At 45.1% G+C, this 16,908-nt stretch overlaps 1 protein-coding gene and 1 long non-coding RNA gene across 4 annotated transcripts in view; one reads left to right on the top strand and one right to left on the bottom strand.

Moving 5' to 3' along the window:
- The window catches only part of Sec16b (SEC16 homolog B, endoplasmic reticulum export factor), a 41,042-nt gene extending 28,764 nt beyond the window's left edge, over positions 1–12,278 (bottom strand). The window contains exons 1-10 of one of the 3 annotated variants that reach the window (XM_029539094.1): positions 12,201–12,278; positions 9,039–9,379; positions 7,054–7,166; positions 6,280–6,400; positions 5,251–5,350; positions 3,649–3,793; positions 2,979–3,130; positions 2,578–2,639; positions 890–1,025; positions 203–433 (exon numbers count right to left, since the gene is read on the bottom strand). In XM_029539094.1, the coding sequence (XP_029394954.1) occupies positions 203–433; positions 890–1,025; positions 2,578–2,639; positions 2,979–3,130; positions 3,649–3,793; positions 5,251–5,350; positions 6,280–6,400; positions 7,054–7,166; positions 9,039–9,319 (1,341 nt within the window). In that variant the 5' untranslated portion in view covers positions 9,320–9,379; positions 12,201–12,278. Of the gene's footprint in view, positions 1–202; positions 434–889; positions 1,026–2,577; positions 2,640–2,978; positions 3,131–3,648; positions 3,794–5,250; positions 5,351–6,279; positions 6,408–7,053; positions 7,167–9,038; positions 9,380–12,055; positions 12,148–12,200 lie in introns of those variants that run through there. The other 2 variants (XM_021198173.2, XM_029539095.1) reach the window with 2 other exon arrangements.
- A 72-nt stretch (positions 12,279–12,350) lies between these two features.
- The window catches only part of LOC115064043, a 9,963-nt gene continuing 5,405 nt past the window's right edge, over positions 12,351–16,908 (top strand). The window contains exon 1 of the long non-coding RNA XR_003843900.1: positions 12,351–12,641. This is a non-coding gene — a long non-coding RNA (uncharacterized LOC115064043). The remainder of the gene's footprint in view (positions 12,642–16,908) is intronic.

Here is a 16,908-nt window from a genome sequence, read left to right as displayed (position 1 = left end):
ATACTGGAAGTAAATATATAAACACTGCAGGTGTGGATGGCATACACCTATGTATTTTTATTCTTCTTGCTTTAACTTTCTGATCTTTTCACAAGATCTAAAAGAAGTGTATTCTGGCCAAATCATTGGAGGAGCGGGAGATGGGGTGAGGGATGGTGGTCCACGCCCATCTGAAGGAAGCCTGAGGGAAAGACTTTCTCACCTTCTTCCTTCCATAGTAGAGCAGCTTAGTGAACTTGTCCACGATCTGCGCTGGTGTATCCACGTTGGGGGGAATCTCGCCAGTGAGCAGATCGCGAGTCCCAGAGCTCAGCACCGGCCAGTCCTCATCAGTCAGGTTGATGAGGTTGGCTACAGGGGGCTGCCTCTTGTACTTCTCCAGCTTCTTGCAGTCCTGCATCAGCAGCTCAGCAATGTCAGACCCCACCATGGACTGCAGGATAAAGAGAGTCATCCTGAGGGATGCTCCAACCAGTCCCCAGGCTGGGCCCAGGCTGAAGAAGGAACACAGCAGGGTCTCTGACTTGTTCCTGAGGCAGTCGTGCAAATACACTGGAGATCTCTTATGAATGACTGAATTTCAAACACCAGCTTTACTATCGTGGTTACTCTCTGCCTATCGGCAGCCACAATGCTCATTGGAACCACTCAATTCCACTGGCTGGTGCAGTAATCCAGGGACTGTAAAGCAAACCCCAGCCAGCAGGGGGCACTCTCCAGAAAAGGTTAGCATTGACACAGGGGTGTTGGAACCGGAGCTGCACTTTCCCTCGGGGCAACAGTGCTACATAGAGACTGCTTTTTCTAACTGTGCTATATACCAACTCCCATGAAGACTACAACTTCAGTCCAGCTTCCATCTGCCCCCTATATCAAAGCAGTGACTTACCCCATTCTGTCGACAAAGGAGAACCAGCAGTTGCCAAAGTAGAGCTGAGTCCCTGCTCCCTGGTGCCTCAGACTTGAGACACTGAGATGCTTTCTGCTGACAGAACGTCATGATATCCACCTTGTGTATGTCCTCCCTGTGGGACGATACAGGAAGTAAGGCCTGAGCAGACTGACTCTCCCTGTACAATGAACTAGCTAACATGGCAGAAGGGTGACAGCCCAGGACTGGAAGTCTGGAATCGCAAGATCATTTTTTTTTTCCTGGAGAACAGGAAGGAGTTTCAGAGATTCTCTTGTGCATCCTTCCATCATTAAATGAGGAGAGCAAACCCAGAGACCTTAAGTGACTTCTCAGAACAGCGTGTAAGGGTTCTGTTTCAAGTCAGACTGGGTCCATATCTGGATTATACAAACATCTCACTTGCTCTGAGCCTCAGTGACATCCCTAACTTAAGACGGGACTTTCAAAACAACTGCCTGCATAAAGAAAGGGATAAGCAAACTGTATGGCATCCATTGAATAAGTGCTTGTTAAATGTTCAAGAACATTCATACTATTTAATACACAACTTAGTTTTTGGCAAACCTTCAAGACATAGGGGGGGGGAAAGGGTTAGGTACTTAAGGAATTATCCTTGAGACTTTCCTCTGGCCTCTACATTTGTACACACATACATGTGTGAGCGTGTGTTTGCAGGCTAGCTTCGGATTACATGTACAAAAAAGTAGTGACATTCACTGACCTTCATATAAATAGAGTTTTACGGCCTTTGGAGTAGGCAGAGTGAGTGCTATATCATTTCTCAAGGGAAAAACTTAAACATGACTGATCAGCCACTACTTAGTAGGCAACCTGGCACCCACCCACCCAGGACTTATCACAGCCAAAGCCCACTGAAATGTGGCTGAAAATGCTACAGCAGTTCCAGTTCGTTCCTGCAGAGGGCAGACGTTCACAACGGCAGGGAGCTGGAAAACTCAGCTCAAGAAAAGCCATTTCTCCAGGCTGTGCTCCATTTCCCCACTAATCTCTATCAAGTACTTGGAACACTAAAGCTCCCTACCAGCTAACCTCTATGAAATGGAACTGTTTTTAGAGGTCTAACTTGTTAAGCTTACTTCTCTTTCTCCCCTTCAGATATGGAACAGCTTGCCAAAATCACTCAGGACACCTCTTTTTCTACCTACTGGCATAAAAAAAAAAAAAAAAAAAAAAAAAATCTGTTTCAAATAAAATAGACATTTTCTTCCCTGAAAACCAACACCTGGGCAGGAAGTGTCCTCGGCTTTCAAAAGCCTTTATTTAGGAGTTGGTGAAAAAACTTAGTGGGGTCAGAAAAGTTGTGCTGAAAACAAGAGAACATGAGATCAAACACCCCCATAAAAGCCAGGCATGGACAATGTGTGCCTGTAATGCCAGAGTTTGGGGGACAGAGACAGGCATATACTAGGAGCTCAGTGGCCAGACAGCTTAGCCAAAATGGCAAGCTTTTTATTCAGTGAGAGAATCTGTCTCAAAAACTAAGAGAACAAAAGAAGATGAGGGAGAGAAAGAAGAAACAACAGATGCTTTCCTCTTGCTTCCACATATATATGCATGTGTGTACCTTCACACACGTGTGCATATGACACACACACACACACACACACACACACACACCCTTAACAACACTTGCGGTACTTTACCTGATAAGGGGCCCTGGAAAAGCTCTCATCTCCTCCTGATCCTCAAAATCATTAAGTAAAACCTGGAGTAGAAAATAAAATTAGGTCCCCAAGATTCTTCCAGCCAGTCCCCACCAGTTGAATCCAGTCTCATATCCAGGGCTATTGGTCTTACGGTGTGACTCAGTGCCTTGTGAAGACAGTTATCTTGTTGAAAGACGAGTCACTAGCATCTCAGGGAAAATGTAAATCTAGCATCGCTTCTTTCAGAGAAAAGCCCACCCACTCTTGCTCACAATCCAAGACGCATGGGACTCAATTCCCCCTCCTGGAGATGCCCAGCCTCAAGCAAAGTGAGAGTCTGAGCGAGCAGTTGAACTGAGCAGAGCACTTGCATCCCTGGAACCCAAAATATTGATTACCTCCATGCTGTGCACTTCAACGAGGGCCGTTTGTCCATCAGCAGGAGAGTTGGGGGACACACACACTAGCTGGCCTCCTGGTCCAAAGCTCACAGACACGTGGGGAACATAGAACCTCATGGGTGCCTTGGGAACTGTCGCTGAGGTGTCATCTGGCCAACAGATACATGGTGGACATTGTTAGGTTTGTTTTCAGTGCTTTTGAGTTGACACACTGCTGTTCCCATTCTACCTGGGCCAGGATGAGATACTAGGTGGGATACCTGGTTAGAAAAAGTCATGCTCTAGTCTGACTTAACCCTCTACGAGTATGTCAGATTATAGTGCAAACGGTCCAAATGATGACGCACTCGCCTCAGATTCTCAGCCATGCTCAAAGGACAAGCAGCCTCCAGGCTAACATTCACACTTCCCCTCACTTCACCCAGTCCTCCCAGGTCCCCAACCTAACAATGACTGGGAGCAGTGCTCCCTTCCAAGAGCAAACTATGATGCACATTCCATTACTGAAGACAAGGCAGGAAAACGACCCAAAGTTGGCCTCTCTGCCTGGGAGACCTGCATAAACCAATGTAGACCCATTCCTTGGAAACACAGAAGGGTGAATTCCCACATGACCCGACCCTTCCTTCTCAGAATTAACCAGTTCCTGTGGCCATTTGGTACCCACCAGCCTGAATAGGCCTCCAAGCTGCTGACACCGTAGGTGCATACTCTTCGGGGGCAGCTGCCATGTACTGACTGAGCTCATAGCTGCTAGAGCTGAGCCCAGACTCATGCTGCTGGAGAAGGTTGGATTTGCTGGTCAGCAATGGCTGAAGGGGAAGGGAAAAAGAAAAATCAATAAAGTTATATAGGAAGGAGTTCCAGAGAGCTTGTCCTTCCACTTCTAAGTGTTCCTTCAAAGAAACAAAGTTCGAACTTTCTACTAAGTACAACCACTGTAGATTCCCGGGAAGAAGAAAGTAACCCAGGGAGTGCAGCCCAATGGGCTCATGGGACCTAGAATTCAAATTTCAACTTCTATTTCTGTCATCCTCTGCTATGCCCTTAAACAGGTGACTTGGACTTTCCTGATCCAATACCTCTATCTGGAATATAAATGTAAAGTCCTATACACATTATTTATTAATGCCCTAGCTATTTTATGAACACATCCACACTCTGGATAATGCAAATATCCCGCAGACATGTATGCAAAAAAAAATTCACGTTGCAGGAGAGATGAATAAAACAGGACATTCGGGCTGGTAAGATGGCTCAGCGGATAAGAGCACTGACTGTTCTTCTGAAGGTCCTGAGTTCAAATCCCAGCAACCACATGGTGACTCACAACCACCTATAATGAGATCTGATGCCCTCTTCTGGCGCATCTGAAGACAGGTATAGTGTACTTATGTATAATAATAAATAAATCTTGGGGCCGGAGCAAGACAGGGACTGAGCAAGTGGGGTTGACTGGAGTGAGCAGAGGTCCTAAAAATTCAATTCCCAACAGCCAGATGAAGGCTCACAGCCATCTGTTCAGCTACAGTGTACCCATATGCATAAAATAAATAAATAAGTAAATGAATAAATAAATCTTTAAAAACATAAAACATGATATTCAAAGGCTTTTGTACACTGTAAAGTGTTATTTACACATTGGGGTTTTAGTATCAGTCACCATAACCTATGAGCTATATCATTAAGTAATAGATATGGAAAAACTGACTACAAAAATAATAATAATAATAATCACACAAATCTAATCAGGGAGAAAAAAACCTAACTCAAGCCTGCCAAAAATTAAAAGCCCATCTCTACAATATTTTTTGCAACTTTTCTATAAGTCTAAAATTATCTCATAATAAAACATTTATATCAATGCTATTAGAGAGCTCTATTCTGTGACCCAGATGGTATGTGCATTAGGATTTTAAAGAGATTAAAGAGTCAGGAAAGATTTCAAGGCTGCTTTTCAAACCTAAATTAAAGGATTCTAACAACTTTTTATTTCCTAAACCTCTAGTCCCCCTGGGGCACCCTAACACCTAAATCGAGGTGGCAGCCTCCTCACTTTTCAAGTACCTCACAGTAAATTAAGTCCTACCCACTTGACAAAACAGGAAGAGGTCAGATCAGGGCGTCACACTGGTAAGACAGAAGGGGGAAGGGAGGGGAAACTGGTGTGAACGGGGACTCTGCTGCAGCTGCACACCCCATCCCCACTGGCCACTGCTGACAAGGTGACTTGGTGCGTGGCCTCCAGTCCTCTGCCACTTTAGGTTACCTTTTGTTTCTGGGCTTCACTCTCTGGAGAGAATTCCCCAGGCTGCTCCTGTCCAGACATAGAAGCAGGGCTGTCTCGGTATGGATTCTTACTGGTAAATCTGCAGCGAAATGACAGAAGTGTTGAGACAGGTCCTGGGCAAGCCAGCAAGGCTGAAATACTCTCTGCTGGAGGCAGGCTCGACGCTAAGTGTGGGCACGTGTCAGGCCATTTTGAGTGCTCCAGCAAAAAGCATTCTCTCTCTCTCTCTCTCTCTCTCTCTCTCTCTCTCTCTCTCTCTCTCTCTCTCTCTCTCCCCCCACCTCAATGTATTAGAAAGGTGAAATCTTTGGGTTCCACACACATTTACTAAAAAATGATCCAGATCGTCGGCAAAATGACTGGCTGCTACAGCCGGCCCTCCTGGAGGAGCCTGAGTCAGAGCCCTTGCACTGGTGAGTTCCAAGGCTAAGGGCACCAGGACAAATGCTCCAGTAATGTCCAGCCCTGCTGTGTCTTATGCTACAAGATTGGTCCATGCTTATGACCAGGAAGAGTGGACGGAGAAACATTCCAGCCCCAGAAAGGCTCCAGTCATAACAATCACTGGGAGACCATGTTGTTTCTGAGGCCAATATAGGACTTGACCTTTAGACGGGCCTCAAGTAATTTTTCCTTAATTTGTTTATTTATTCACTTTATTATCCAGTCATATCCCCCTCCTCTCCTCTCAGTTCTATCCTCACAAATTCCTCCCCCCATAACCCCTCACCTTCTCCCTTTGGGTACCCATCAGTCCTGGGACATCAAGTCACAGCAGAACTAAATGCATCCTCTCCCACTGAGGGCCTAAAGTAACCTTATAGTATATAGTCCAGAATGGGAACAGCGCAGCTCTCAGAGAGAAAAATAGACCTGGGTCACTCTCTGTGGCTGGCATAAAAGCAGACTGTGTCTTCCACAGGACCGGAACCACTACCAGATGCCCTAAGATTGTCCCCACAGAGTCTAACTAAATCTTGCTGGCGTGGCTTGTGTTTTCACACTTACTGGAACTGGGTATCACTGTTTGCTCCAAATGTGCCATTGTGCTTCTCCCGATGATGCTCGCTGAAGTACCTCTGGTCTCCATGATCTTCATGCCAGATATAAGGACTCCCTTGCCTTGCCACTGCACCCTCAGAGAAAGCAAAACAGAGGCAGGTCACTTGCTGCTTCTGCAAGTCCTTTAAGACGGATACTACCGAGCTGTGAAGCTGGGATACTGCAATACGGTAGGTATGAGAATGTATTTGCCACACTGAGTTGGTTGATGGGCAAGGGTTAACAATGAGAGCCCCCAAGATGCTCTGAACCAGTTTACTTGGCTTTAAACAGTTTCACAACAGCAGTGTAAGTGTGTGTGTGTGTGTGTGTGTGTGTGTGTGTGTGTGTACTTTACATGATGAAACAGATTCTCTATGGTAGCTAGTCATAAACTGTCATAGCATCATACCCTATTCTGTGGAGGTCTTGGGTATGGAACTCCCATTGCTGTTCATCTGCTGCCCCCCAGAATGAAGTGATTGCTGTATTCACATTACAGCCCAGCACACTGACTTAAGAACTGACTTTTCAGTTACTTAAACAGTAAATAGAACCTTTGCTACAGGAAAGAATCAGGAAAATATGGATGAAGTATGTACTATCCACTGAACAAGTATCATAGGGGTAGTCTCGATATTATCAAACGGCAGGGGCTCCAAACACGATGCTAGTGCCCTGGCAGTTGGCCACCTGTGCATCTCTAGTCCCCAAAGGCTTCTACTGGAGGCTACTTCATACCTCTTTCTTCTGGCAGCAGCTGTGGATGTCCGTGGTAGTAGTAACTTCCATAAGCATACTCATCCCTCGGAGTCGGAGTGTGGTACCTCTGATAGGGGTCCCCATAGCCAGACCTGAGAAATCACAAGGACAGTCAGTCATCCACTACTTAAGGGAGAAACCAAAGGGAGCCTGGTTAAACCAGACAACTTCAGAAGACAGAACGACTGCCTAGTCCAGAATCTGCCTGATTAAGTCGGAAATCTGCCACATTAGGTCAGAAAATCCAAAATCAGAATAGAGGTAGCACTTTGCTTTACAAAAAGGATGTGTCTTTCATAATAAAGCTCTTTTTCACTTTTAAATATTAAGAGAAATGTATTTACAATTATTTTTATAGCAATATTCTCATTCCACAAATATGCACATGCAATATCATCAAAGCTGTTATCTTGGACACCCCTGGGACTATCTGAGAAAAAGCCCTTCCTGAGGATAGCACAGAATAGCCATGAGCCACTGGAATTTCCATGCACATTACAGACAAAAGGAATACTATCACCAGCATGATTTCTCTTATTATCTCTGTCCTTGACATACTCATTCCTCTTGAGGACTCAACAACCCAAAAGGATTGGGGAAAGGAACATTATTAGTGTTTCTGTCAATTAATAATAACCTCAGAGGCAAATTTCTTTATAATAATTGCCATAGCTTTAACCTTCAAACCATAGAGCAGATAGATATAATCCCAACTAGAAGACATGAAGGAAAGCATGAAATATTTAGTTCAATACTATGGGCCTGGGGGAGCAAGAGTTCAAGATTCTCTGACACAGAATTACCTCTGCGGTCTCTTCCTCCTCACGTTATAGCCTGAAAATCTGTATTTGCCTTCTCTGAAATTGAGTTCTCTTAAAGTTCTTATGGATTATATACTGATCTTTGCATGTCTGTCACCCTCCAGGCACAGTATGAGATGCTGGGGTTGCTGGTGTTGTTGGTATCCAGCTAAGATCAGTGAAAATGTGAAGCCTTTTATGGGATCCAAGGAAAAGCTTTTCCACAGCCCACAGACTGCCCTTTACAATCGCAAGGCATGAAGGTACCATCTGATCTCTTATGTCTCTACCATCCATCCATCCCTCCATCCCAATCACTCTGATGGCAGCTATATGAAGTTCTGCTTGGGATACAAAAAAAAAAAAAAAAAAGAGGGAAACACTGTCACCAGTCACCAAAAAACAAATCAGGCAAGGCAGGTTTTATCTAAGCCAATAGAGAAGAGTGGGTGCCTTGGTGGTTGTCAAACTTGACACAAATCTAGACAGGACAGAATCTTAATTCAGAAAATTCCTCCATTAGATCACCCTGTAGACAAGTCTGCAGAGCACTTTCTTGACTGACGATTGGTTGATGTGGGAAGGCCCAACCCACTGTGGGTGGTGCCACCCCCTGGCAGATGGTTCTGGGTTGGATAAGAAAGAAAGGTGAGCACTTCAGGGCTAACAAGCAAGTAAGCATCATTCCTTTGTGGTCTGCTTCCGTTTCTGCCTCCAGCTTTGCGACTTAAGGTCCTGCCCTGATGTCCTTCAGTGATGGATTGTGAAATGGAAGTGGAAGATGTAATTACCCCTTAACCCTTTCCTCCCCAAGATGGTTTTGTGGCCATGGTATTTTATCTCAGCCATAGAAACCCTAAAACCAAAACAGTTAGGAAGAAGAAGAGGAAGAAGAAGAAGAAGAGAAGGAGATGGAAGAGGAGGAGGAAGAGGAGGAGGAGAAAGAAAGGAAGGGAAATATAAGGAGGCAGGAAGAGCCACGCAGGATGGCTAGAGTGCTTGAGAGGCTGTGTGAGGCAGGAGGATCTTAAGTTTGAGGACAACCTCAACAAATTCCAGGAAAGGGGGAAGGGCAGGGATGAAAAAGGAAATGGACAAGAAACAAGAACAAGTAATAGCCTCTTCACAGGAGAGATAGGTTCACTGTAACCCTAAGCATCATACCTTGAGTACAGGTGACTAGGATAAGATCCTTTCAAGTAGTCAGCTCCAGACACAGGCTGGGACCACTCCCCACTCCTGGGTACATAGTGAGACTGTTGGTGGTCATCCCGGAGGTCCTGCTGTGGCTTTGAGTTCTTGTGGGCATCTTGCCATTGGTGGTACTTATCCCCACTGTACTGAGAGTGTGGACGGGGTCTATAATGTCCGCTCTGAAGGCCTCTGTTTGCATCCCTTGATGGTCCCGTGGTCCTTCCTTGTGTCTGGGGAACCCAAGGTTCCATCTCTGACCCTTTGATTTTCCTCTTTGGGTCTTGAGGCTGTTATGTAGTTATTTTAATTTCCTGAACACAGAAAGAAAACAAGTCATCACTCTGGAGAGCTGGGGACATGGCTCTGTTAGTAAAATGTTGGCTTTTCAAGCACCAACACATAAATTTGATTTCACACAGTTACATAAAAAGGCAGACAGATGTGGTAGTGCACATGTAACCCCAAGGCCCAAGGCTGGGCAGGTAGGAATGGGAAGATCCCTGGGGGTCACTGGACAGCCAGCCAAGCCTAACCAGTGAACCCTAAGTCCCAGTCCCAGTGAAAGATCTCAAAAAAACAAGGTGTATGGCTCCTGAAGAATTCTACTCAAAGTCAACCTCCAGCCTGCATGTATACACACACACATCACACACACACACACACACACACACACACATACACATCATATACACATCACACACACATCACATATGCATATCATACATACATACACCCACACCACACACACATATCACACATGCATATCATACATACAAAAACCCATACCACACACATACACACACACACACATACATACACACACATTCACACATGCACACTCAGCAATTTAAGCTTTTATCCAAACATGGTAGTTGATGAGAGTCTGTGAAGAGAGCAACTATGGTTTTCAAAATTGTCTAAAACAAACCATATGAGCACAGACATAGAGGGTTATTTTAAAAAAAAAAAAAAACCTCAAACAGATACATTAAATAAATATCAGCCTAGACAATTAGATTGATGCTGACTAAAAAATTAAGAAAGTACATATGGAACAACAGCTGTGGGTGGCATGGGAGGCAGATAACAGTCCTTGATGCAGCTTCAAAATGCTATCAAGGAGTCCCAATTAATGTTTCCTTGTTTATCCCACCAGCAAATATTTATACAACACTTAAAACGGACGTGCTGAGGTATCAGAAACAGAGGGAACCTCCTGGGGAGCTAGTCAGGGTCCAGGTTGTTAAAGTGTCCCCTATTGGACAGATAATTTGTTACTCCTCAATGTCCTTTCCCATGGAGATGATAGGTACTATGGGCTAGGGTTTCAGGACCAGTGTCAAAGTTAAGCATGACATGGAAAGTGCCTAGAACATAGTAATTATTCAATACACCATAGTAAGTACCTGTGGAAACCAAGGTTAGGATAGTGTGAGGCTTTGTAGGTCTAGGGAGATATGTCACTGGGTTAACCAACTGTTTCCTGAACCTGAGTTTGGATCCCTCACACATACATGAAAGGCCAAGCCTGGTGCTTCTGTAACCATCAGTGAGCTTCAGACTCAGTGAGAAAGATGGAGTGCAACACAGGAAGACACTCAATGTTGGCCTCTGTCTAGCCTACACACACACACACACACACACACACACACACACACACCATGCACAATGCACACACACCACACATCGCACACATGCACACATATATACACATATCTCATGTACATACCACATACATGCACATGCAGACATCACACTCATACACATACATCACATATGCACATATCATACACATACACACACATCATGCTTATACACACAAATCACATATGGACACATACACACATTACATATGCACACATCACACACATACACACACACACACACACACACACACACACACACCATTTTAATTGACCCCTTGACAGACTTCTCTTCCAAATGCTTTCTTTAACCTCCTCTAACCCTCACTCTGGGAGAACCAACAGACACAGTTTGTGGCTGCTGCTGTGGAAAAATGGAGAGCTAGGTCTCCCAGCTCTTTCTGACTGAAGATGTGTAGACGTAGAAGTTTCTCTCATATCTGAATAGTCCCCACACATTCCTCAAGATAAGAACTAGCTCCAGGCACTGGTGTCTTTTTCCAGTTCCTCTGTTTGCATGGCAGAGGAGCACATAGCAGAGGGAAAGCCCACCCAGGCCTTGCTCCTGTTCCCAGAGCCTGCTGGATCAGCAGCATACACAGGCAAGGACAGCCACCCCTACCCCTCACTTCCCCTTGGGAATGTTGAAAGCGATGTTGATTCTAATCGAACTTGTTTGCCTGTTCTTAGTCTGGAAGCTTCCAAGTTCATCTGAAACTTATCAGGTCAAAGGGCATGTGGTGAAACCAAGATCAATTTGAGTACCACAGAGCCAGGGTCCAGAGCAATGAGCCCGGAAGTGAGAGACGGAAGGAGAGCAGGCAGGAGGGCCTTCTGCTTTGAAGGCAGACGTAACACAGGACCTTGGCCCTTCCTCTCTATGCCAGCTTACTTCCTTGAAATACTCAGTCCTATTGAAAACTTTGCCAGCAATTCCAGGAAAGGCTCAATACCCCTAGTGCCATACAAGGATCCTTTGTTAAAGATCCACAAAACACAGCAGTACTTGAACACAAGTGAGAGAACTTGGAAAATAATTGATTCGCTTGTCGCCAGACTTTTCATTAGGCGTCCTAGCCCCAACTACAAAAGCACAATACCCGATCATTCTGTCACCAAGAGTCACCAACTTCAGTAGGTTAAACCTCGAGTTACAATTAAGGGTACTCATTTTCAAACCTTTAAGAGTCTCAGAATGAAGTAACTGTGTCTATAATAACAGTCACAGCTTTGTATGCACAGAAGTGAACCCCCTGATTCAGCAAGGGCAATAGCGCCCCTCCCACTCTGATAGCCCAGCTAGCCCAAGGCAAGGGAAAGAAGGGTGTCGGTGCCCCCACACACCTGCTTTGATGGCTCTTCGCCTTCCTTCAGTGTGGCTCCAGAGACCTGCCGGGGACTGCTTGCCTCCCTCTTAGAGACTGACAAAGTCCAGGTGCCACATCTACCGAGACTCACCTGGCCTTCAAATCTACAGCCAATTACTTACCTTTGCAACTGCCCGGCCTCCATGGAGCTGATTCATTAGGGCAAAGTACAGTGGAGCTACAGCAGGCTGGGATAGTCCTGACTGGGCATATTTGCTCAGAACCTGGTAGGGGCTGGTGCTTTTGTTTACCTGGTCACAGACTGAGCCAGCTACACTCCTATGAAAATACATCCAACCCCCTTCACACAGCAAAGACGGAAGAGGGACACTGGGGAGAGGAAGCCCAGAATGGCCCGAGGCAGCCCGATGTGCAGGGGCAGAACACCACTGTGAACTTGTGGCTCTGCCAGTAGCTGGCTCTGTCACTCAGTGTTCTCTGAGCCTCAGTTTCTTTTTTCTAACGCTTAGCTGACGAGGCTCACTGAGAGGAGTGGAGGTGGTAACGTACATGAGCTGCAAGCAAGTGCACGCTAAGAGCAAGCGCAGTCTTCACACACTGAGGTGAGGTGGGAGGGGGTGGGGCGGTTAATACCTAGATTGTCTGGTCTGGGTTTCCCTCACCCATGCATTTCCCCCACTGGGTGCTTGTTGTGCAGTAAACTCTGCTTTCTAGCCGAGGGGAAGACTGGAGTCCCAATGTTGAACTGAAGGCACTAAAAAAGTTTTCTCTCTCGAGGAAGGAATTTCTCACATTTGAAAAATACATTTCTTCATGCTACTAAAGTAAACATAGACTGCGCTTTCTCCTTTGGGACGTACATTTTACATTTTAAATCCTCCTCTAGATGGGTTGTATTCTTTCAACAAATGAGTTTGTTTTGTCACACTACATATTAAACCCAGCACTCCGGCGAGCTGAGACAGAGCCTGCCCACCGAACTGTATCCTCAGCCCTGGTTTTTTAGAAGGAAGTCTCACTAAGTTGCCCTGGCTGGCTTTGAACTCACTCTATAAACAAGGTAGACCTTGAAATTGCTATCCCCTTTCTCCCCCCTCCTGAAGAGCTACAATTAGAGGCCTCCACCACCAGCCCCAAATCAACAAACTCTTATCCGAGTTCCTGTTATGTGCCAGCACTTGCCATATGTAAATATGAAAAAGATACCGTCCTCGCTTGCAAGCCCGTTAGAACAAATTAGCCTTTCATGTAGTTCCTGGTCCAGGGGAAAATGTGGTTATCAGTTCTTGTGGTCAGATAGCTAACGTATCTAAACCTGGAGTTTCTTTCCTAGCACCTAGCAAGTGTCAGACTGTAGACAGCGGTTTCTTACGCTGCTAGGCCATGAGGACTGGCTCCCCAGTGGCTGTGACAATGCTTTTGATCCCCCTGGGAAGAGGCACTGAAGGAGGACACAGACATTGAAGGCAGGAATCAGAACACTGTTGATTATCAAACAGACTCTATGTCGAATTATGTTTTTATATATCAGAATCCCGGTCATAAAACTCTGACATAACTCTTGCTTAAAGATGACAGTGTTGGACTCGGTCTGTCACAGTGGCTGCGCTCCTGGGGTGCCAACTGTAAAACGTCTTAGAGAGCATCTGAGTAAAAAAATTCACTTTAAAAAAAAAATGATAACACCAAGAGCTACAGAATAGTGATTACCCAAGATTTTACAAAGCTAAGTAGAAGACCGTCGAAGAAGTGTGTTAGTTAGTACACTAGCTATAGCTAGCTGCCTTACGCAGGGCTTCCCAGGGCTGATTATGAAATATTCAAGAGTTTTGTGAACTGGTCATTAAGCCAGAGGGAATTTCAAAAGTCACTCTGCTATGGGTGTCCACACCACAGAAACTGGTGACTGCTACTCTAAGAGATTGGTTGGTTGGTTTTCAGTGCACAAGTTTACCAGCAAAGTTCAAGCCCAGACTCTTAGCTCTTAATTCCTGTTCCTTCATTTTCAGAGTTGTCATCCCATGGCTACCCTTAGCTGCACATTTCTAGTTTAAACATCCAGTTCAGTTCCTCCAAATGCTCCTTTTGTGGTATCCCAAAGCATCTCCAATTATCTCAAGAGTTATTATGAAACTCTTCAAACACTCACCGACCAAAATTAATTTTAATTAGCTTTAATTATTTTGTATAGACATACGGTGTACAACAGTTAAATGGGTCGCAGAAGGAAATAAGATTGTGGTGGGGATCTCACCACTCCAAAGCATTTGGGATTTCTCGATCCCTGATTTCTCCAGCCTCAAATAGCTACAGTTACCAAGTCTTTCTGCCTGGCAGCTAAATTCTTCCTGGTTTCCAGACAAAATTTATTCAGCTCGACAAGGCTTTAAGAGCTCAGTCTCTGCTAAGAGGTGATTTAAATTATTCCTGACACCCTCGGCTCCAGGTGCAACGCCCCTGCATGAACCCATAGATTCCCTCGTGCCCAAACAGCTACTTTCTTTACACTATCCTTGCCCTGGTGTCCTGTCCTTGTACCTGATTCTTGTTCTGCTTCCCAATTATTCACCAAGAGGACGCTGGGGACCTTGCTAATCCGGGTGAACGTCACACAGTCCCTGGCCTCCTTTCCAAATGCTAGGCTACCCTCTAGGGTCTTGGTTCAAACAGGAGTCACTACCCAGTATATAGACTGAATGTGGTTTCCTCCAAATGTTTGCAAGTTGGCATCCTAAATCCTAATGTGATAGAGTCAGGAGGAGAGGCCTTTGGGTGGCAATCAATCGTGTTAGTGGAGTCCTTGTAAATGGGGTTAATGCCTTTATGCAAAGGTCCAAGGAAACTTTCTCCCTCTCTGCTGCCATGGAAGGATAGATCAGAAAACAGGGCTCTGCAAACCTAAAAGGAGGACCTCATCAGACAGCAGGTCTGCCAACAAATAGATCCTGGATTTCAGAGGTTCTGTCACTGAAGTCACCAAGTCGGTGGAATTGGGTTGCAGCAGCTTGAGCTGACTAAGATGCCTGGGGTGAGTGTGTCTGACAGAAAGGTGGTGGCTGCGGACAGTGCTGCTGTCTCGGGCCATCTGATGAAGCTGGCAGAAATGAACACCGACCTGGCTCCAGGTCAGGTTTGCCCTGAGTCCCCCAGTCCTGTGACCTCAGGACTGATTAGTGCTCCAGGGAACAGCCCAACAGATGAGACTGTTCCCCAGTGCTGACCTTCTTCCATCACCAAAATGAGAAATTGAGAGAGCACGCTGAGTTCTGTGTCAACACATTAGCAGTAGTTATCTACTTTCAGGTAATAGAATTTTATATGATTTTATATTCCTCTTTTAGCTTGTTCATAGTATCTAATTTTTCTAAGATGGATTAGATAGATAGATAGACAGACAGACAGATGATAGATGGATAGATGATAGATAGTAGGTAAATATTACTTAAAATAATAAAATCAACTAACATTGCTTTTAATTAATATATCCAAAGGCATTGTCATAGTAGAAACTAATTGGAGACCCAAGTTACTAATTAGGGCAATCACAGCCCCCCCAAAGGTTCCAAGATTGATTAACTGTGATAAGTTTGCTATTGTGGGGATAATTTAAACCACTCATTTACAAAGCAAATATTTGTGGAATACTCCCTAACCCTATCACATGCATTTGAAGCACATAGGAAACCAGCATACAGTCCTTGAGTTAAAGAAGCTTTAAATTCAGTGAAGTATCAGACACTGTATGCAGGGATTATTCATCACTGACTTTTCCAGGGAAAGAATGCACAGAGGAGAGCATGGAGCAAAGGGAGGGGTGCATTACTCAAGGCTACTTGAGAGAGAGAGCAAGTAGGACTATATACAGTATACAAGAAAGAAGGCATAGTACCTTCGTGCATAGAAGGCAAGTACCTCGTGTTTTATGATAGAACCGACATGAATTGGTACTCTGTTAGCTAGAGAACACTCGGGAGGAATCAAGGACAATCTCCAGAGCTGAGAACATGCTGCATTCCTTTTTAATACACAGTAATCTTGGGAGAGGAGTCAATTCGTTAGGAAAGATGGTGGAGTCAGTTTGAGACATGCTAAGTGTGAGGGACCTGGGGAACACAGGTAGCTACAGTCAATAAGGCATTGGCTGTGATGATCTGGAGACCAAGAAAGAGGCCTGAGAAGAGCAATGGACAGCATGACCAAGAAAAACCGATAATGAGAAACAAGTCTGAGGGACACCAACATGTAGGACCGGGACACAGAAAAGGAGCCTATGCAAGTGGCACAAGTGGTAGACGGGTAACCTGAGAACTGGGAGGAAATGGTGCTCTGTAAACCAGAGGAGGTGACGGCTGCAAAAACAGGCACAGTCGACAATTACAAACCTCAGGGCACGTTGAGAAAGGCAGCAAGTAAAAGATAGTCTCTGGGTTATAGGCTACTGGATTGGACTATTAGGTCTGAGGGTCTTGGCATGAACCATTTCAGTGGAGCTATGTTCAAGGCAGACTTAGAAACGTGGAGGGACCTGTAGCTCCAGCTGCATATGTAACATATATATGTTACATATATGTCTTATCTAGCATCAGTGGGTGGGGAGGCCCTTGGTCCTGTGAGGGCTCAATGCCTCAGTGTAGGGAAATGCTAGGACAGTGAGTCGGGAGTGGGTGGGGGAGCACCCTCACAGAAGCATCGGGAGGGCGATGGGATAGGGGGTTTGTGGAGGGGAAACCGGGAAAGGGGATAACATTTGAAATGTAAATAAATAAAATATCCGAGAAAGAAAGAAAGAAAGAAAGAAAGAAAGAAAGAAAGAAAGAAAGAAAGAAAGAAAGAAAGAAAGAAAGAAAGAAAGAAAGAAAGAAAGAAAGA

The sequence above is a fragment of the Mus pahari genome, chromosome 5, assembly GCF_900095145.1.
Source record: "Mus pahari chromosome 5, PAHARI_EIJ_v1.1, whole genome shotgun sequence".
In the NCBI taxonomy this organism is placed as follows: Eukaryota; Metazoa; Chordata; class Mammalia; order Rodentia; family Muridae; genus Mus; species Mus pahari.
This window is presented reverse-complemented; position numbering and strand designations above follow the sequence as displayed.